General features: G+C 42.8%; 1 protein-coding gene across 1 annotated transcript in view; it reads right to left on the bottom strand.

The window, feature by feature from the left end:
* Nucleotides 1-21,658, bottom strand: part of LOC119464993 (39S ribosomal protein L38, mitochondrial-like) — a 42,676-nt gene that overhangs the window by 9,061 nt on the left and 11,957 nt on the right. The window contains exons 5-6 of the mRNA XM_037725844.2: nucleotides 9,371-9,529; nucleotides 3,593-3,729 (exon numbers count right to left, since the gene is read on the bottom strand). Of these exons, the coding sequence (XP_037581772.1) occupies nucleotides 3,593-3,729; nucleotides 9,371-9,529 (296 nt within the window). The remainder of the gene's footprint in view (nucleotides 1-3,592; nucleotides 3,730-9,370; nucleotides 9,530-21,658) is intronic.

Genomic DNA, 21,658 nt, shown 5'->3' with positions numbered 1-21,658 from the left:
CATGTTTGAACCCAATCACCGAACACAAATTTAGTTTCTTTATTGAGCAACAGCTTCTACTCGGCGAGAAAACGAAGCCAAACGCTAAAGCTAGGGGAAAGTCAGAGAAAGCTTCACTTTAATATACTCTATCAGCATCTGCTGATTTATTATTTGTTTTTAGTGTCTCTATAAGGGAAAGATGTAGAACCTGCTGATTGACCATTTTTAGTGTCTAAAGAAAAGATGTAGATTAAAAGATGACTCAGATTTTTTTTTTTTTTTTTTTTTTTTTTTGCATTATGCACTGTACTGAAACATGTAAAAAAAGCCAAATTCAGACTACGATAGGTGGCAAAAACCCTGTAATGCAGTAACAGTGGCTGGACAATTCTAAATTTGGTCACTCTTCCACACTTGTTTGTTGATACCGTACATGCTAGCCACCACTCTAATTCATTCGGAAAGTTGGAGGAAATCACCTGCTTTTAGAGGTACTACACTAAATTTTGAATTCCTAAATGAAGCAGCAAAAAAAAAAAAAAAAAAACATTTTTCTTTTTCAGCATCCCTGTGCTACATTCAACACATTTTCTTGCTTTACAATACTAGTTGGTGTTCAGATGTTTTGCACAGCACTTTGCATGCTTAATTTGTTGCATCATGATGACATTCATCACTCATACCCTAATGTTCACAATTATGCTCTGTCAAGTGGCTTTTCAATACAAAATCTTTTCACTCTTCAGACAATATCAAGATACCAGCAAGTAACATCTTTCTCACCAGGCACCTACACTTCATGACAATCTGCAGGTTTTCCATGCACATCTGCTAAATGTTTGTGCCTTGAAAATGTGTACATCTCTTAGGCTGTGTTGAATGTGTTGCACTCCACTTGTAAAGTGCACCTGCCATTAGTTGTGCAGCAGCACAAGTAGTAGAAACACCTGTGAAGGCTACTGGAAAAGTGGCTCAAATCCACGTCTATATAAGTCCATGACAATTTTTTTCAATTTTGGCTTTTGCTTCAATATTAGCAATAGACGCCAGGTTTCTGGCAAAATCTGAGACATAAAACAGACATTATGGGCAAAATAAGCTCTAGGCTAAATAAAGAAAATTTTCCAGTTTTAAGATGATACAGGTGTATAATAAACGCCCCAGTTCACGTACTTTCAGCAGAGGAAGATCAAGATGATATAATGGATATCATAATTGCAACAGAAAAAAAACAGCATGAAACACAAAAGAAAGCATAGCATGTTCAAAATTAAGCACTGGCTGACATGCAAACCTAGCAGTCAACTAGTAACAATGTTGGTCTTGCCCGAATTATGCTGTAAACCTACGCATTAACGCATTCCAATGAGCTTACCAATGCGCAAAAAAAAAAAAATGAAATGTCAACAACTGCACAGTAATTTCGAACTACCGTAAAATACCGCAGAAAGCCCAGTATTAACATTTCCAAAACTTCCGAACTCTGAAAATATGTTAAGCGCCTACCCCCTCCAAAGCGCCAGCATCAGCCGAAATATTCCCCCCACTGCAGTCGCTACGAGACCACTAGGGGTGATGTTGGTTATATTCGCTTCCTTGCAGTGGAAAGGGAAAGACCGATGGGGGTGAAGATAATGCAGAGTGACAATGCTAGAGTGACAATCCTTGAAAAAAAAAAAGAACCAGTGTTCGCAGGGCTTTTGTGAGACATTTAGATAATGTGTGCACGCAGCCGCTGTTCTCACACTTATTGTGCAATCCGCTCGCCACACGATACACTCCTACACCATCACTAGAAAAATTGAAGTTGAGTGACACCGCGCGTCAGGAAAGAATGTGAGCTGAACCTTTCGGCATTTCAAGATAGACAGAAAAGGAATCCGCGAGTGGGACTCCAAGTATGACGTCCTAAAGTACCTCAACTAATGCAAGCAGAAGATGAAGCACAAACTAATGGATGGCAGGCCCGTCTTCAATGAAGAATTGGACGACGCCCTCTACGATTACTTTCAAATGAAACGAGATGCTGGCCACGCTGTCAGTAACCGGCTCCTAACAGTGGAAGCGCTGAGAATTGCTGGAAACCTGAACCTTGGCAACTTCAAGGCCTCAAGCATGTATATCAACCAGTGGAAGAAGCGATTAGGAGTGACAATGTGCGTGTCCACCAACGACAGTCAGAAGGCCTCTGCTGACTGCAAGGAAGCTGTTGATGCCTTTCACTCAAGAATCGCAACTTTGAGGACACGCTTCGACTACATGGCCTACAACACCTGTAACATGGCCCAGACTATGGTTAGAATGGACAGCCCAGCGACTCGTACCGACAACATCGCAGGGGAAAGCAGCATACGGATCACCAACACCGGCTGTGCCCATCACGGTTTCACCGTGGCCCTGGTGGCCCAAGCGTCTGGGGAAAAAACTTCCAGCGTTTATCGTCCTCAATGAGCCTACAGGAAGAATTCCGGCTCGGGCATTCATGAACCTTCGAACACCATTTAACATAGTCTTCTGTTTTAATATATTCTTCTCTTGTATCATGTGACAACACGGAGGAACGCTGGTCGCAAAGGCAATTGAAAGTGGCAGAGCCAACTATGACATAACTGCAACCTAGGCGCAATAATTGAAGCGTACTTGGTGAAAAGCCATTCACGGTTGTTCCTAATTCTTGTGCCCTTTATCTTCTTTTCTACAGCAAATGTACAATTAACTTTGTCTAAAAATGGCTGGATGACAACCGAAAAATGCCTGCAGTGGTTCAGCCGCACTTAATGTCCCAACACGAATGATGCTCGTCATCGACCAAGCCCCCATCCACAAAACGAAGGCCGTTGTCGACGCAGCAGATGCCGCCAGTAGCAACATCATGTACATCCCAGGAGGGTGCACAGGAATCCTGCAGCCTGCGGACATCTACTGGAATAAGCCATTCAAGGACTCCCTCCGCATGTCATGTAAGCTGACAGGCTGAGTTCATGAGGAAGGGAGAGCATACTCCTAAAGGGAACCTCCAGAAGCCGTCACGCCAAGATGTGCCGAACTTGTGTCGACGGCTTGGGCTGCTGTGCCTGAAGAGATGGTCGCACGATCCTTCAAGGGGTGTGGGATCAGTGTCGCATTTGATGGCGGCGAGGACGGGCACTTGCATAACCGACTTGCAGGCACCGAAGAGCCCGTGGTCTGTTCAAGTCGCGCGAGTGTCAGCGACGAATGCATTGACCACTTGGTCTGCACCGACTCGGAAGAGTCGTTCGCTGTGTTCAGTGGTGATGAGTAGGTGCTAGTGTACCCCATCAATTACCATTTGAAAATGAACATGCTTTCTTCAATTCTGTAGCCACCGTAGCCCTGCTTTGAAGGTTTTCGTTGGCCGCCATCTTGGTTTTAAATGCTTCGACCGGACAAGCACCCATATCTAGATTAACCCAATTTTCAGTGAAAGTGGGGTGGGTGCTTCCGCAGTATATTACGGTGTCTTGTCACAAAAAACACACACACACAGTTGGAAGCTTTCACAAGTTTGCAAAGGTGCTGCTGCAAACATTTTTGGTCCAGGAAAAGTTCTTTGTTCGCATACCAGCAGTACTTAAATATCTACACTTACTCAAAATTTTGTGGAAGAAATCCACCAGACTATCTTCCCAAGTGCACTGAAAGAATGCTAGTCCAGCAGGTGTCAACATGCTTTCGAACTCCTTGTAGAAGTCGTACGTTCTAAATGTCCTTTCCTTCAGACTTGTACTGTGGAAGAACAATACACAAAAAAAGCTAAGTACACAAATCCAGTTTCTCAATGCACTACAAAGACATTTACAATATTTACAGACATTTACAAACACGCTCACGTTGGTTTCGACGGGAATTCAGGGCGCAGGCTCCTTTCCCAAGCGTATCACCCCTGAAGGAAGCTGAACGCCAGGCCGGGGCATACTTGTACCCATTTGAACCAGTGGGTGCCCGGCGGCGGTGGGAATCGAACCCACAGCCTCCCGCAGCGGAGGTGGGCGTTCTACCACTAGGCCACGGCCACCATTAGCCCTTTCCTTTTACTAAGTGACTTTAATTTCCCTAATATAGTACGGTCCAATGTGCGTTCCTATTGTCATCCTTTTTCCAGTGAAGGCGACAGATTTCTGAATGTGTGCAATGATTTCAACTTGTCGCAGCTTGTAATGCAGGCCACTCGAATTACGTCTACTACTTCTAACATCCTAGATTTAGTGCTCACCACTACGCCTGATCTTTTCCATCCTATATCGTACCTACCGGGGCTGAGCGATCACTTACTGCTCCATTTTTCTTTGAGCTGCACCGTGCCCCATCAGAGTAACCACAAAAAATATATCCATGCCTATAAACACGCTGATTATGATGCTATTAACCATGAGCTTTCTTCATTTTTAAATGTTTACTTGCCCAACTTTCATGATCGCTCCGTGAATACTAACTGAAATTTATTCAAAGAAAAAGTTGCATCGCTCATCGAGAAATACGCTCCACGTATAGTCATCTCGACAAACTCGCAATCGCCATGGTTCAGTCAGTCGTTAAAGAGGCTCTGTAATAAGAGAAAACGAATGTTTCCATCTGCAAAACTAACCGGTACTCAAGAACGTTGGACGGCTTATGAGGCTGTGGCTACTGAATACAAAAAAGCTCTTAAGCACGCCAAGGATTCATTTTTCAATACTACATTACCATCTCTTTTAATTAGTAACCCTAGGCAATTTTGGAGCGTAGTTAACAAAAGAGATAATTCAGCTATCACCCTTAAAGACTCAAGCGATCAACTAATCCCACTTGATCAGTGCGCAAGTGTTCTGAACTCTGTATTTGTTTCTGCTTTTTCTAAAACTGTGTGTTCTGTAACCCCTACCTATCCCAGTAATGATTTTTTACCAATGGACCCTATTGTCTTTGATATTGCTGGTATAGAAAAAATAATAGATAAACTAAAAGTTTCTTCATGTGGCGTTGATAATATAAATTCCAAGTTTTTAATCACGACAAAAGTATACAGTGCTATAATACTTTCTAATCTATTCCAGCAATCTCTTGAGACAGCCTGCATTCCGGAAGACTGGAAGGTCGTGAGGGTGATTCCTTTGCACAAGTCTGGGGATAGCCATTCGCCACTTAATTATCGACCCATTTCACTTACGTGCATTCCATGTAAAATTATGGAACATGTCATTTACTCTCACCTTGCATCATTCCTACAGTCAAATGCCTTTTTTACAGATCACCAGCATGGGTTTCGCAAGTCATTTTCCTGTGAAACTCAACTTATATCGTTTACACATGACCTAAATTCTATCCTTGACAGGGGTTCCATTGTTGACTGTATATTCCTAGATTTTTCAAAAGCGTTTGACAAGGTTTCTCATCAACTGCTCTTTTTGAAACTAAGTAAACTTAACCTTGATCCTAACGTTCTTCAATGGCTGCGCTCTTTCCTCACCGATCGTTCACAATTTGTCACAGCTAATAACACTTCCTCCTTCACTTCTGCAGTTGAATCGGGCGTTCCACAAGGCTCTGTGCTGGGACCACTGCTTTTTCTCATCTATATCAACGACTTACCTGATAGATTACGTTCATCAATTAACCTTTTTGCAGACGACTGCGTCATATACCGCGAAATTAACAGTGACTCTGATGTAGGTCTTCTTTAGTCCGATATCAACCACGCTCTCGACTGGGCTAACATCGGGAACATGGAACTAAACACTAACAAATGCAAGTACATGCGTGTTTCTCGCCGTAATACCACACTGCCTTCATATCTTCTCAATACTAGTAACCTTGAATCTGTGTCCTGCTACAAATATCTAGGCGTATTTATTTCTTCTAATCTTTCTTGGCAGTTGCATGTTGACCATATAACCAACAACGCTAATCGCATGCTGGGCTACATAAGCTGCAATTTTTATCTTTCTTCTAGTTCTGTAAAATTACTTCTTTACAAATCGTTACTTCGTACTAAACTGGAATATGCTGCATCTGTCTGGGACCCTAGTCAAGAGACGCTCATCTATCAACTTGAATCTGTCCAGAACCGGGCGGCTCGCTTTATTCTTTCCAATTATCACCGTAACTCCAGCGTCACTACTATGAAAACAAGCTTATCGTTACCTTTGCTATCACAACGTAGGAAAACATTCAGTCTTTGCCTATTCCATAAGATATATCATGACAACCCCATTCTTAAGAATAAATTGATAACCCCTTCGTGTTACGTTTCAGCGCGCATCGACCATCGTCATAAGGTTGGTATTCCGTCATGCCACACCAACCATTTTTTCAATTCATTCATCCCCAGTACGTCAGCAAGTTGGAATCACCTTCCCCGATCCGTTGTCGAAATATCTGATAACGCTAAGTTCAAAGCTGCTTTTACAAACCTGCTGTTATCATGAACATAATTGTAGCATTGTCAGTTTTTTTATTTTTTCTTCGCAATTGTTTTTACCACACCAATCTTTTTAAAACGGGTGTTGTGTGCTTTGTAGGCACATATTACTACTTCGAGCGTCATGTATTTCGTTTTATTTCTTTGTTGCAAAATATTTATTTATGCTTTGTTTGTTCAGCTGGTTTTCTCTCCTTGTGCTGTGCGCTATTTATTGTTAATTGCCTTTATTGTATTGATGTAACTATTATTTTTTTTCCTTTTTCCCCCGTGAACCTCAATTATGCTATGTTTTATACAAGTTTACTGCTGTTTCTTGTTTCCCACTTCTTCGAATGTAACCCACTCCCCTCTGTAATGCCCTCGGGCCCTGAGGGTACTGAAATAAATAAATAAATAAATAAATAAATAAATAAATAAATAAATAAATCAGTCCTTGAACATATCTAGAGCAAATATATGAAATGGTGACATATGAATCAAATATTATATTTATAAAGGGCCCCTTACAAGACTTGGCCATTGGAAACAAGCAAGAATGGTGTGCAGATGACACACCAACGATCGTGTCTGTAAAACACCACATCTATGTATGCCGCAAAAACAGCTGAAAATGCAAACAAAACCCTGCACACCCTTATTCTCAGAGCAGCCAGTCTAATAGTCAGTCAGTCTAATAGCCAGTCAACCCCTACCAAGATGTGTGCTTCACCACCGTGCACATCTGCCTGTGGCAGTGCACCGTTTACAAGAGAATGAGAATGCAATGAATTATGAGAAACTGATGTCTAAAAGCAATGCACACAGCCATCTAATGTGCAGCACTAAAATGAAAACATACACAGAATGCAAAAAATACCATTATTGCCAATTCTTGCTTGTGACTGTTCGACAACTAGACAGTTCAGTAGACAGTTCTTATTTTTGACAGTGTGCCAAATTGGGCTGGTTGGTACATCTTGGTGACAAGCAGATTTAACAGCGTGGTACAGGACACAGAAAGAACAACAAAGACAGAATGCTGATGACATCAGTCTCGCAATTCTGCTACGTCCTCAGATGATAATTCAAATACTACAAATAGCAGTGAGTCTGCAGACGATGTCAGATCAAGAAATTTCATTTTAAACAATAAAGATCCCAAACCAAGCCCAGACTCATCAGCGTTCCAGTGGGGAGTTTACTTTTCTGTCCGTTGACAACCACTAGAAAGAGGCAGTTTCCACTAGGTATAAAACTTTTTCTTTTAAATCATGTCACTTACGAGTTAAACATTGAAACATTCACTGTAGGTAATAAAAGCATAAACAGTGCATATTTAAGAATATTCTTAAAATTTTTTTCTATGTTATCAGCAGAACACTAAAACATTTCCCATATTTTTCAGTAAACTGTTTTTCAAAACTAGATATGCCCTAATGTACATTCTTAAAATTTATATCCTTGCAAAGTGCATTTCTTTAACTTTATGTTGATATATAACATGTTACTGTGACTATGATGGTAGCATATTCAATAAAAAAGCTTTATTAAAGCATTAACAGTATGGGCAATTTTTTTTATGGTAACGAAGCGTTAAACACTATCGACAGCAGAAGCAACACCAAAATGACTACGACAACTGCCTTAACTATCACAAATACATATACTAATTAGAAATTAAAGGACAGTTTTTGGAGTCAGCCGGGTGGCAACCTGTGTGAAGAAGCAGTTTGTTTTCTACTGGTAGAACCAGATTTTCAAAATCAGAATGCTTGCTCGAGCACTTAGGCGATTGCTCCAAATCAGCCAGTGGAATTCACCATTATCAGTGATGTGATTGGCCAAGGCCATTTTGGAGCAGCTTTTTGGAGCAACCAAAAGTGCGCTTTGGAGCAGGAAAGCGAGCTTTTAGAGCATCTCAATGCTTATTCCAAATGGAAAAATTTCCTTTGAGAGAAGCAAGAGAGCTTACAGAAGGAGGAAGCCCAATTTATCGGGAAAGAAGCCCATCTTTACCAAGAATCACTTAGCTCAACATAAAGTTGTGGCACTAAAACATGCAAATCCCATGCATGATGACGAAGTAATGATGACGGCGGTGTGATCACAATGGCATCATGGCAATGGAATGACAACTGTATGAAGACGATGGTGTGACAAAAATTAGATGATGAAGCTGGGATGGCGATAATACAACCACTACAGCATCACGATGATAGTATGACCACAAACCACTCTAATCTCTGCTTTAGCTTTCCAGTTTGCAGGAGGCTGGGCAATAAAATGGCGGGAACTGTAGAAGTGCACATGGAGATGGGAATTTGGGGAACTCGACTATGGAAGAGCTTTAGGAGTGCGCAAAGCTCGCTTGCTAAGCTACACCAGCAGAAAACAGCAAAATGGCAGCAGTGCAAGGAAGAGAAACAAGCTCAGCAGCATGTGCGAAGAGTAGCAAAATTTTCAGTCGTTATGTGCCCACTTGACGAAACCACAGGAAAGTCGCATCGCAAAAAGGCTTTGCTGTATTAGTAGAAGGCTTTTCCATAAAGCGTTATTAAGAAAGTTGTGTGCTCTCACCTCCTAAGCGCCATTTCAGCAATGGCCGGATCCAGCACATTCTAGGCACGCAGTAGCCCGACTCTTGCACCCATGTTTTACTTCCTCCATGTGCACACATGATGAGTGCGTGTGATAAATGATGTCGCTTGTTAGATAAGGGTGTTTTTTTAAAGTAGCAGAAAACACCCTTTGGAGCAGTTTGGAGCAATTGGAGCAGCAATCACATCACTGCATTATACTTTGACTCATCATCAAATACAGGTACTATATCAAGATAACTGCAGGAAAGCTTAAGGGTTTACTGCAAGCAAATACATTGTAAGATTATGCTTGCATAACTACAAATAGCTCAATTTGGCTAGGTAAAGCTAGAAAGGTAGCAAAAACAAATCATTCAGTCACATACAACCAAATAAGGCAGCCCCTCACCTATTTGTGGGTAATTTCCATTTAGAGTAGTCAATCAACCTTTCTTGTTTGTACAGGACAAATACAAACCGATGATAGCCAGCACCGCGAGGAAGAAAAGGCTGCAGGTAGTCACATACCACTTCACCAGCTGTAATGTTGTTTCCTTTGATGTTGCCACTGGCGAATAAAAATTAATAATAAAAATTAAGCAGAGATATTGCAAAAAGCCACAAATTATGCACACATTTAACAAACTTGCAAAAGATGCACAAAACAATCAATACACTGCATGACCAAAGGCAATGTCCTTTCTAAGCAGCAGCATTTTTATTTGTGCACTGCTTTGCTTGTCCTCTAGCACCTGCCATTCTCTGCAGCTTCGGATGGATAAGGCCACATATTGCAACACGCATGCATTGCACCTTTATTTTTCATTCTAATCACTCCACAAATGAAGCATCCTGCTCAGTAAAAAGAAAAGATTAGAGGTTGCAGGACGTAGCAGAGAAACTTGCTTGTGCCAGTCAATGAACAATTGTCAACTAGAAAGAAGCAACACCATGCCACAGGTGAAACATGTCACATTTAAGCTTCGCCATCAAAGGACTGTGACAGCACAGAGATTCTGCAACTATCGACTCACCAAAATTATTCAGGCAGGTCTTGATTAGGAAAAGAAAAAAAAAGGATATTGAGGGTATGATTATAGAGTCTCAGTGAGGGCTAGCATGATTATACAAGTGTCTCAAACAAATCGTTTTCTTTATTACTAGGGGTGTGGGAATAGTAAATATTTCAAATATGAATCTAATAGTCTTTGCTATTTCTTTATTACTAGGGGTGTGGGAATAGTAAATATTTCAAATATGAATCGAATAGTCTTTGCTATTCCATTCGCATTCGTTTCCAGAATTTACAGGTGTCAAATATTCACTTCTGCTAGAATATAAGGAACAACAACACTCATTGGAGACTCATGGAAAAAAAAAAAAGACATCACACAGGGACTGTTCCAAATGATTCTGCTGCAGGCACCAGTTCCCTTGGAGAACGCATGGAGCAGCCAACTTGTGTACAATAACTTCCATGAATTTAATAAAAATTCCTTGTCTTTAGTTAGTCCATAAATTTATCTTGATTTAAGCAAACCACTCTTCCTTAGTTTCCTCTCTTTGAACCGATGTACAGTGTGTGCTAGGGTGTTACACTTGGCTCCATCAAGGAACACAGCACTCTACATCCATGTGGTGATGTACTGTTCCCTCAATTCATTGCTGTCTAAGCATGGTGCACTGCATAACTGAAAAAGTTGTTTATCATTAACAACTCCTCAGTTGACGACGCACGAAGCGCACCTTACGCGCCCCTCCACCGCTGACGTAAGCGCGTGTAATGAGCGCCGTTGCAGCTGGCGCGCACAAGCGAGCGAAGGAGCTTGTGCGCGCCGGGAAAGGAGAAGCGAGAGAAGAGAGAATGACGTCAACCCTCCGCTGTGTTAGGCAGGCGTTCACTCTCTCAGGTGGTGGGTAGCTCTAATTAGCCTGTTTTTATTTTAATTAGTAATGAGCAGGTCATCATCATCAGCCAATTTTATGTCCACTGCAGAACAAAGGCCTCTCCCTGCTACCTCCAATTACCCGTCTTGCGCTAGCCGATTCTAACTTGCGCCTGCAAATTAACTAACTTTATCATCCCACCTAGTTTTCTGCCATCCTCGACTGCGCTTCCCTTCTCTTGGTACCCATTCTTCTGTAACTCTAATGGTCCAGCGGTTATCTATCCTACGCATCACATAGCCTGCCAAGCTCCATTTTTTTCTCTTAATGTCCATAAGAATAACGGCTAAGCCAGTTTGCTCTCTGATCCACACCACTCTCTTCCCGTCTCTTAACGTTAGGCCTAAAATTTTCCTTCCATTGCTCTTTGTGCGGTCCTTAATGAGCAGGTACCCCTGGTTTAAGTGTGACGTCACTGATGACATCACTTCTGGTCTTGGAGTTTCACGGGAACCTGTACTGATGCGGTGGGTATCTGAAGTGTACGATTGTGTACTTTGGCATACGTCAATTAGACTTTTCTTAATTGTTTCTTATTATGCCTGACACTTAAATCATCAACCATAAGTAGAACCATCGAAATCTACCTGTTTTTATTTTTCTATGATTTATTTGTAATTTGATCCCATCTCTGTGGCAAACCAATAGCAAAACAAATGGGCAAGGGTCTATGTGTTGCACCAAGACAACCGGTTTTCTAAAGTCAGCTTCCCCACAATACATTTCTGTAGTGCAGTAAAGCGTAGAAACGCCGCAAAGGTGGTTTTGGTTTTGGATTCGACTGCACCGCGAAGACAATTTTCGGCACAATTTTCTTGAAAAAAAAAAAAAAACATTGTCAGCATTACAATTGAGTAAGTACCGTAATCAGATAATGTGAGCTATGGCTAATGCCTTAAAATCTTCCCATGGAAGGCCAAAAAATAGCCTTTTTCGACGGGAAATTTGAAGTGGGTTCAATGCATTCACTGCCCCTTAAGCTCCGCCGAGACAGACGCTGCCACTAAAAGTGTCATTATTGGGGTCGCCATAGGGGCCAGGCGTGTGCTTGATGACTGGTCAAGTTTGAATTATCCAGCTAAGGCCAATTTTAGGATAGAAATAATGAAAACTTGGGCCCATAGAAATGCATAGGTGCTGGCCAGGTCTTTCAGCCTGGATCAAATTAACCGAAAAATCCAATTACCCAGAGTCGAATTAACAGAAGTCTACTGCATATACTCACATAATGAATGCACACCCTTAACCATTTCAGTGTCACTGAGGAACCAGTACGTTTTCGAGTTTCTGTCTCGCCATGTTCTTTTGACATTCCTTTTGTCAGACAGGAACGAGAGGACCACATCTAAGGAGCATTTGCCATTATCCATGTCATTTTTCAAGCGAAGCTTGTATTGGTTCACAAGTTTCGGTGGCGGCGGCGTGGTCACACAAAAAAACCCGCAATGCTCCCAGAGTAGAGCAGCCAAACGTCAGCGTCGTCTTGCCCTCCAGGAACCCGACAACGGTGATGCACGCCTCGGCAAAGCTAGCACCAACTTCCCCGACGCAACGGCCAGGTTTCACCGCGCGTTTCTGAACCGGAACTTTGGAGCCAGTTGCAGTGCATGTGACGGTTGTGCTTTGAGCACATGGTACTCATCAGTGCAATTCGTTCCGAGGAACACCGAAAAAACACATGACAAGCTTCGCTTACCGCCATTTTCTGGTAGAAGGGTTGGTCATTTTATTTTTCATTTCCGCACAGCCAAAAATAAACTGTTGTGCTCGTTTTGTTATATCTGAGAAAAAAAACCTGACGTTGGGGGCTGCATCACCTCCGCCTCACCAATCACACTGAAAGGGTTAATTGGTCACTGAAAATGCATATTTTTTACTCGCATAATGACCACACCTGCAACTTGGCACTGCGAGTGGTGGCCTGGTTTCGATTTTGACTGATGTGAAGCGTGCTCAGGCGGTTGAAAACAAGACAGAATCCACAGTAAGGGGGCTGGGGAGCAGAAGAGAATAAAGAAGTTATAAATGCCGACATGAAGAGTACTCCGTTTATATGTGCAGGCTTGTTTTGTTACATGATGACGGCCGACCACGGATGCTGCATGTTCCCTAGTGCCATCTGCAGAAAGTTGGCATTCCTTAAAGTTTTTTTTGTCAGTTCTATCGGGCCAGTGGTCATGTTGACAAGTGCTTGGAGTGATCAAACTGCGCCGGCGCGTGTTGCAATAGGGCGGTATGCAAGCTACACTGCCAGCTTCAAGCTGTTGAGTATGCTTTGAAGAATGGCAGCAGTGCACCAGGAAGGCACTTCCGACGTCGATGAAGTAAACATCCGCTATTGGAGATGGCAGCAGGAAAAGCCGAAGGCTACCAATAAGATGCACTGCGCTGTACCAGTTGAAACGATACTGTACAAGCCTTGCAGACTCACAAAAAAAGCAGGGAATCCAAACTATAAACGTCAAGGCGAGCAGCGGCAGGATGACATGCTTCGTGTGGCTGAGGGTGATCATCCTGCAACACCAGGAAGCAAGATTAAGAAGCCACCGGTGAAACTGTTGTGCACGTAGATCGCAGAGGCATGGAGAATAATTTCCGACTGCACTGTCATGATGATGTGCGGTGTTTAGTGGCACATGGCCAGATATGGCTAAAGAGTGCCATGCAAATGGTGATGTGGTGTAAATGAGTTGTCAATGCGATGGAAAGGTGAATTGCGATAGTTAGATGTAACGTGGCTGTAAAAGGGTCTAAAAGTCAGTCGCTGTAAAGTGCGTAAAATAGATAGATATTAAAATAATCAACATGAGAGTAAAGTGCGCTACAACTGTAAAATGTATGTTTGCAGAGGCATGATATACTATGATGAGCAACGTTAGTTAAATGGGGTTGAATGGTGCAAAAGCGACTAATACCCCTGTCAGACGGCATATGTAATGCCATTTGTAGTAAATGACATTCATACCGAATGTCATTGCCGTCTTGGGTTCCCGTTCTACACGGGTAAACAAAATGGCATTTGCAATTGATGGCAATGTTTATCGGCAGGCTGCTATGATAACGAAACCCTACAAATCGTGCTTGTTGTTTACATCTTTTCACTAGATTGTTTACAATACAATGGTAAACATTGGATGTTCATCTGAAAATATATTACATTTCGTTTTAACTTATCTATTTTCTAATTTTTTGCCAAGCCCCTGTCGTAGAGAGTACACAAGTCGCGCGTGAATGAGTTCGGGAAACTCATTCAACGGGCGAATGCCATTAGCAGTGAATGTCATTCACTATGCCCGTGTAAAAGCAACAAAAATGGCATTAACACGTAATCTCATTCGCTGCGAATGCCATTATACGTGCCATGTGACAGGGGTATAAGGCTATGCTGTGCTAAACACCAGGGTGTTATAAACTAACATTTAAAAACAGAAAAAGTTGTGTTGATTGACAGCTTGTGTAAAAAGCCGGTGACGTCTAAAAATTTAAGCACGTCAGGTAATGGCACTAGTTGATCATCTCCTAAAACAAAAGTAGGGTGTAAAAGTATGTGTGATTTGTATAAGTTTGGCAATAGTTTTCGTCTGTGCGCTTCAATACGAGTACATGTCAGCAAAATGTACATAACTGTTAGCGGTTCCAGGCACTTCTCGCATGTTGGTGGGTCTTCGTTTCTAAGTAAAAAATTGGGTGTAAGGTATGTGTCTTCAATCCTTAGTCAGCATAAAACTACTTCAATAAATCAATTCAGGTGATTGCACTACTTCCACTCGCCAAGTATGGGTTTAGCAAGATGTAGCTTCTTTAGACAATGGTCCCATTTGTGTTGCCATTTTGTCATTAAGGCCTGCCGAATGGCTCGGATACTATCTTTGTATGGAAGTGTTGTGTTTGTTATGGCTTTGTACATTGTTATGGTTGTGCATCTATCTGTTGCTTCATTCCTGGTATTCCAACATGGCTTGGAACCCAGCAGAAACGAATTGATTTCCCGTATTTGCTAAATGCCACCATGTTTAAAATATTCCCGAGCAGGGGTTCACACTCGGATTTTAGATGTAGAGCCTTTAGTGTGCTTAACGAGTCAGTGTATATGATTGTATTGTCATGCTTATCAGGGATTTTTTTAACTAGTCTATACTGCATAAACTTCAGCAGTGAAAACAGAGGCATACTTTGGTAATCGAATACTTGTTTCCCAATTTTTCGATATGGCTCCTGCTCCCACATGTTCTTGTGTTATAGAGACATCAGTGAAAAATTTCGCGTAACTTTTATATTTGACCTGAAGAGCGTGCAAATCTTGTATTATGTGTTCTTGCGGGTGTCTCTTTTCTTTATGTGTCAATGTCCAATTACCACGGGGGCAATCGTGGCTTTTTAGCAACCTGGAGGACCTCACGAGGAATGTCAATCCCGACAATATTCTTCATATTGTAGGACAATCGGCTTAATCATGTTAGGTTTATTTGTATAGTGTAAGCATGAATTGCACTGTGCGACGATGTTGCAGCATATGTGTTGTGGTGATGACTGTATTCCGAGTATGTAGGAAAATGTAAGTAACGCTCTGCGCTACTGTAATGGGGGCTCATTGCAGTCAACGTATAAACTTTGGACAGGTGATGTTCTGTATGCACCACTTGTCAGTAGCAGTCCAAGGTTATGTACTGGATCCAGTCATAGAATGTAAGACTGTCTGGCTGAGCCATAAACTACGCAGCCGTAGTCCAGAAGGCTACGCACAACATACCGGTAAATACTAAAGAGGCACGCTCGGTCAGAACCCCAGTGCTTACGAGATAACACTTTCACAATATTTAACGCTTTATTTGCCTTAACTTCTGTTGTCTTTATATGAGCCAGGAAGTTTAGTTTTTTATCAAAGATTACTCCCAAGAATTGATATTCTTGTTTCACCGGTAGCACCACGTCATTCAATTATAGAACCGGGTCTAAGTGCAATCCTCGTTTTTGTGAGAATAGCAATGTAACAGTTTTTTTAGTAGAGAAGAGGAAGGCATTTGTGTTAGCCCATTGTATTAGCTTATTTATTGTGATCTGGAGTTGCCTTTCACATGTTGGCAGATTTGAGGCGCGGCATGCTATTTGCAGATTGTCAACGTATATGGAGTGCATAACAGAGGGGGCAATAACTTTGTTAATGGAGTTCATTTTTACTATAAAGAGTGTTCTGCTAAGTATGCAACCTTGTGGCACGCAGTTTTCCTGGATAAATCAATAGCGCTACCGCCTCATGAGGGCCCTTAAACGCGAGGGCCCAGAGGTATGTGCTCTACAAACTAGTATCACAGCAGCACCCTCTGGTGAGAGGATGCGCTATGATACTCCTGAGCTAAAACATGTAGCACGAATCATTTAAGAAATTTAGAACTGTCTTCATATGAAAAAAAAAAAAACGGTTCTGGGCCTAGACACTATGCCGGATGTAAGGGGATATGGTGTCGATAGGCTTGTGGAAAGTGCTTTTTCTGTTCAGTTTATGCTTTCCTACACTAAATAAGGGTGTGATGTATGGTCAGCCTTTCACCACATCTACCACATAGTAGAGGTTCGCCGCCAGTGAGTAAGTAGTTGTGTGTGCCATATGAGCGCCCTATATGCAGTGGACAGAAGACATTGGTTTGTCATGATTTTATTGTGGGTGACAAAATGCCTGATTTTGGTTAGATTAGATGGAGTTTATGACAAGTTTTGGCATCCCACAAGCATTACCAATAGCCTCTTAGTTCTTTACAAACAAAGGGCTTTAAGTCTATGGCAGGTACAGCTATGGAAGAATTGGAAGCTCTTGTTGTGGATGTGGCTGCTACGTCTGCTAGCACATTGCCCTCAATGCCTCTGTGTCCTAGCACCCAGCATATTGTTACATGCTGGTTAGATATGTACAGTATAGACCACTTATAACGTAACCGCTTATAGTGCAGGACGGGATATAGTGCGGTCTTTTCAGACTCCCGTTAATTTTTCCCATAGCACTCCATGTATACACGTATTGCTTATAGTGCAGTTGCGGGAAACGAAATACCGGTTACAGTGCGGCTGCCTGGGGGTACGGAAGTCAGCGGAGACGGCGAACGCTCCCCTCAAACGGGCGCCCCAAGGAGTGCTCGAGGAAGAAAGAGACGAAGTGGAGGAGAAGGGCACGTGGTGCGGACGAACAGCCAGTGAGGCTGTAACCAGAATCTCGAGTGCGTCGTGAAATATCTCGGCGCACATAGCGAGCGAGGGCCACGAAACGGCCAACGCTCGCTTCACGATAACGGCAGTAAACGGAACTTCAGCGAGCGAGCGGGCGTCGCCGGCACGGCACGGAGAAGGGCGCACGCGGAGACCATGGAATGTGAGGGAGGAGGGCGGCAGGGAAGCAGATTTCGTCTCGGCAACTCCACCGCTTCGGTGGCTCCCCTCGCCCTCCCTCGTAGCTCCCTCACTTTCGACTGTCACCGTGCGCGCCCGCCGCCGCCGCTACAGCCGGCCCGGTGCCAGCTGCCCGAAGTTTCGTTTTCTGCCGTTATCGGGAAGCGGGCGTTTGCCGGCGTGGGTAGTTTTGTTGGTCGGCCTGGGACAGCGCCGCTGCTTCCCTCTGCGCTGTAGCCGCAGCATGCAAGGTCAACACGTGACTAGAAAGTAGAGGAAGCATAAAGAAGAAAGAAGAGTTCACTGCCGATTTCTACGTGTGGCTACGGTAGCGTGGCTGAGACGTCGGCACGTACACGCATGTTCCGGCGCAACGCAGAATCAGCGACCTTGCCATTTGAGAGAGAGTGAAATGTCCGCCGCGCTTTTTTTTCTTTTTGGTTTGTTCGCACGTGACATTGAGGGGTCTCCCCTAAGCTTTTACTCTATGGCGCTGCCGGAGCAATGCCGGTCGGAGGCGCCGCCACGTGATTTGGTTCGAATTAACGAGATTCGACTGTAAATTGAATGCAAACGTTCTAGCCGCATTCCTCGACTGTTACATATGCGTGGCAGCTCGGTGCACATGTTTTGCATATGTGCGGGCCTTGAAAATTGTTGCTTTGGTTATAGTGCGGTACTGCTTATAGTGCGGATATTAGCGACTCCGACGACTTACGTTATAAGCGGTCTACACTGTATGTTGTACACAGATCGTTTAGTACAGCATTTTTACATTTACAGAACAACATTAGAGATCCAACTAATATTATGGCTTTTCCTAACTTTATTTTCTTGATATGTTTCACCCACAACAGCACTGCATATGCCTCAGCCGTAAATATACTAATTTCAGTGTGCAGAATGTCTGTTTCAGAGAAAGATGGCCCCAGTGCTGCATAAGACACATCGGCATGTGACCTAGACGCGTCACTGTAATACTATCGCCATGACTACTTCGCCTGCACTTCTTGAAAATGCACACGAATGTGTGCTTCAGGGGCATGCTTCGTTACCTTGATAAATTATATATCTTATTCAACCAGCTGCCACTGCCACGGCAGCAGCATCTTTGCTTGAGGCATTACGCGATGTTCCAAAAGTGGGACACCCATTTTTTCACTCAGCCTCTTCACACGAAGTGAGAAGGGCTCTCTCACTGAGGGTCGGTTGCGAAATAGTGTCGCAGATTGGTATCGTTTGTGATGTAACAGCACGGGTGTCCACAGTTAGAATTGACTTTCAGGAAGTATGTATACCTCTAATTATGCCCTTTGAAAATGGAGTGACCCCTCATTCGACTCTAAGTAGAGGCTCTGTATCGAGCTTTTTCTGAATGGCCCAGTCACTAGTTGGATACCTGGTGAACCGGATCTAGCATCTTCAGTGCACTGGGTGTAGCAGAGTTATAAACTATGGCACCGTAGTCAAATCATGACCTATAAGGCTCTTAATTGTGCAGATTCATGAGGCACTTTCTGTCACTACCCCATGTTGTATGTGAGAGAAGTAGGTTCATTGTCTTCAGGCATTTAGCCTTCAAGTATGTAATATGGGGAATGAATTTAAGTATTCAGTTTAAAATTATGCAAAGAAATCTGTGTTCCCTACTTCCAGAAAGCTCAATATTAGGATCTGGAATAATTTCTCTTATTTGCAAAAAGTATGCCTGTACTTTTCTGTGGGTTCAAACTAAAACTGTTTTCATTAGCCCATTTAGTTACGTTATTTAGCCCAAGCTGGACACACATTCGTAAATAGCAAGATTGCATGATTAAAGACCCATCTGCATGTCATCTACATATACAAAAGTAAAACATAGTATGTGGAATAGCTGTGTGCAGAGAATTCACTTTCACAATGAGGAGAACACAGCTAATGCCGCCTTGCAGAATACCAATTTCTTGGGTGAAAGACCTGAACAAGGCCAGGCCAACCTTTATGCGGAAGGGACGGTTTGACAGGTAGCTTTTGATTGTATTTAGTATGCTGCCATTGACACCCATGGCAGAAAGATCTCCGAGAATGCCGAAGTGACATGCCGTATCACATGCTTTTTCTAAATCAAGAAATACTGAAAGAAAGAACTGTTTGTGTATAAAGACATCCCCTCAATGCGGACAAGGTGATCTATCGTCGACCTCCCTTCTCTGAAGCCACATTGGAGAGCATCCAGTATTTTGTTTTCTAAAAAAATGGATTAGGCCCCAGTTCACCATTTTTTCATAGAGCTTGCACAGACAACTAGTCAAAGATATTGGTTTGCAAATGCTAGCTAAGCCAGGTCCTTGCCTTGTTGAAGTATAGGAATTACAATTGCTTTTTTCTGAGAAGATGGAATGTACCCAGCCATCCACATGGCATTGAAGATAGAGGGAGTACTTTGAGGGTTTCTGAATGAAGGTACTAGATCATTCAATACATAATGCGGTCGCCAACTGGTGCAGACTTGTTGCAAAAATTGAGAGATGCCTAGAGTTCAGCTATAATAAATTGACGATTGTATGCCTCATTTCACGCACATTTACATTCAAGGGGCTGTCGCTCTATGCATTTTTAAATTGTAGGAAACGGTAAGTATAATGTGATCAACCTAGAGGTATATTCGAAGGGTTCACCCAGAAAATCTGCCTGATATTCCAGGCTATCACCTTTGGTACTTACTAAGGGTAGGGGGTGCAACTCCAGGCCTTTTTAATTTATTCACTTTATTCTGTACTTTCGCCTCATCTGTGTAAAAATTTATACAAAAGATACAACCTCTCCAAACTCCCTCTCTTTGCACATCGACGTATTCTTCTGCCTTGTGACCTAACCTGTTTGAAATTAATAAGGTTTTCGGCAGTTGGAGAATTGTGAAGCAATCCCTAAGCTTTTCGATTTTTGCGTGCTTTATGACATTCTTCGTTCCCCCACGGGATTCGACGCTTATTTTCCAGTCCGTTAGTTTAATACATTTCACAGCAACATCAATAAAAAACCACAGCGTTGTCTACGTTTAAAGCAGAAATGTCATCTCAGCAAAAATGTGAGCTCTTGGAACAGTTCCCGGTTGGTTGGGTCGACTTTTCATCGAGGAAAATGCGGTGAGCATCAAAATTGTTTCGTTAAGTTTAATATAATTAGGAAGTTGTCACTCCCAAAGGGGTTCTTAAGATCGGAATACTCCTGGTACGGCATTAGTGTACTCGACAATATGCTGAAGTCTATGGAGAAGTATTTGTTATGTGCAACACTGTAGTTTGTTGGCTCTCTTATTGTGCACCTGAGGAAAAGAGAAAGTTTTCAATTATGCGACCTCTTGCATCACAACGAGAGTCTCCCCACAGTGTGCTATGTTGATTTGCATCTCCAACAATTATGTATGGCTGAGGAAATTCATCGATGAAGCTCTGAAATTGTGTTCTGGAAACTTGATAAAAAGGGGGGATATGTAGATAGAACTGTGACTAGCTTATCGAACAGCACTGCTCGGACAGCAACTGCCTCAAGGGAAATAATTGCTGGCGGGCAACACCTTTATCGATTATTACGGGCACACCACCCGACGATGCGAAAGCGTCGTTGCAGTCATTGCAGAGAGTGGCATATTGCCTTAGAAAGTTTGTTTTGTGTTGATTTTAGGTGTTTCCTGAATACACAGCATTTTTGAACTGAATCTACAATGGAGTTCTTTAACATTGACAAGATTGTGAGAAGTCCTCTCATGTTCCATTGTAATATTTGTGTGTCCATAATGAGAAAGAAGTTAGTGCTGGGTAGCTGCAGCTGCCGGAAGCCATTACAGCGCTGCCCCCTGATGCGCCACTTCAGCAAAGCTATTCTTTGGCAGGAAGGATACCCAGCTTCGTGCCTCCTTAAACAAAATATTCTCTTTGACTTTAATCTTTTCTTTTTTGACTTCTTTTTCTTTTTTCCGTGATAAGCAGGACCGCGAGTATGCGGCGTGCTCCCCATCACAATTCATGCAGTATGGAATGTTCTCGTATGATTCGTATGGAGGTTCGTGGGCACCACATTTGGCAAAGGTTAGTCGGCCTCGGTAGTTCTGAGAACCGAGGCCAAACCTCTGGCATTTGAAGCATCAAAGGCGATTTGGAATATATGGCCTAGCCCTGATCTTCACACAGCCTAGCTCAATTGTCTCAGGCAGCACAGTTGAACTGAATGTCAGAATAAGATGCTTGGTTTTTATTTTTTTACCATCATGCCTCATTTTGATTCATTTTACACTGATCATATTCTGCAGCCCTCTAGTAGTTCAGACCATTGGATACGACACGGCGGGTGGTGGTCACAGTACGATGCGGGATCACACTCACTGGAACGTCCC

Source organism: Dermacentor silvarum, chromosome 1, assembly GCF_013339745.2.
Source record: "Dermacentor silvarum isolate Dsil-2018 chromosome 1, BIME_Dsil_1.4, whole genome shotgun sequence".
NCBI classification, from domain to species: Eukaryota; Metazoa; Arthropoda; class Arachnida; order Ixodida; family Ixodidae; genus Dermacentor; species Dermacentor silvarum.
This window is presented reverse-complemented; position numbering and strand designations above follow the sequence as displayed.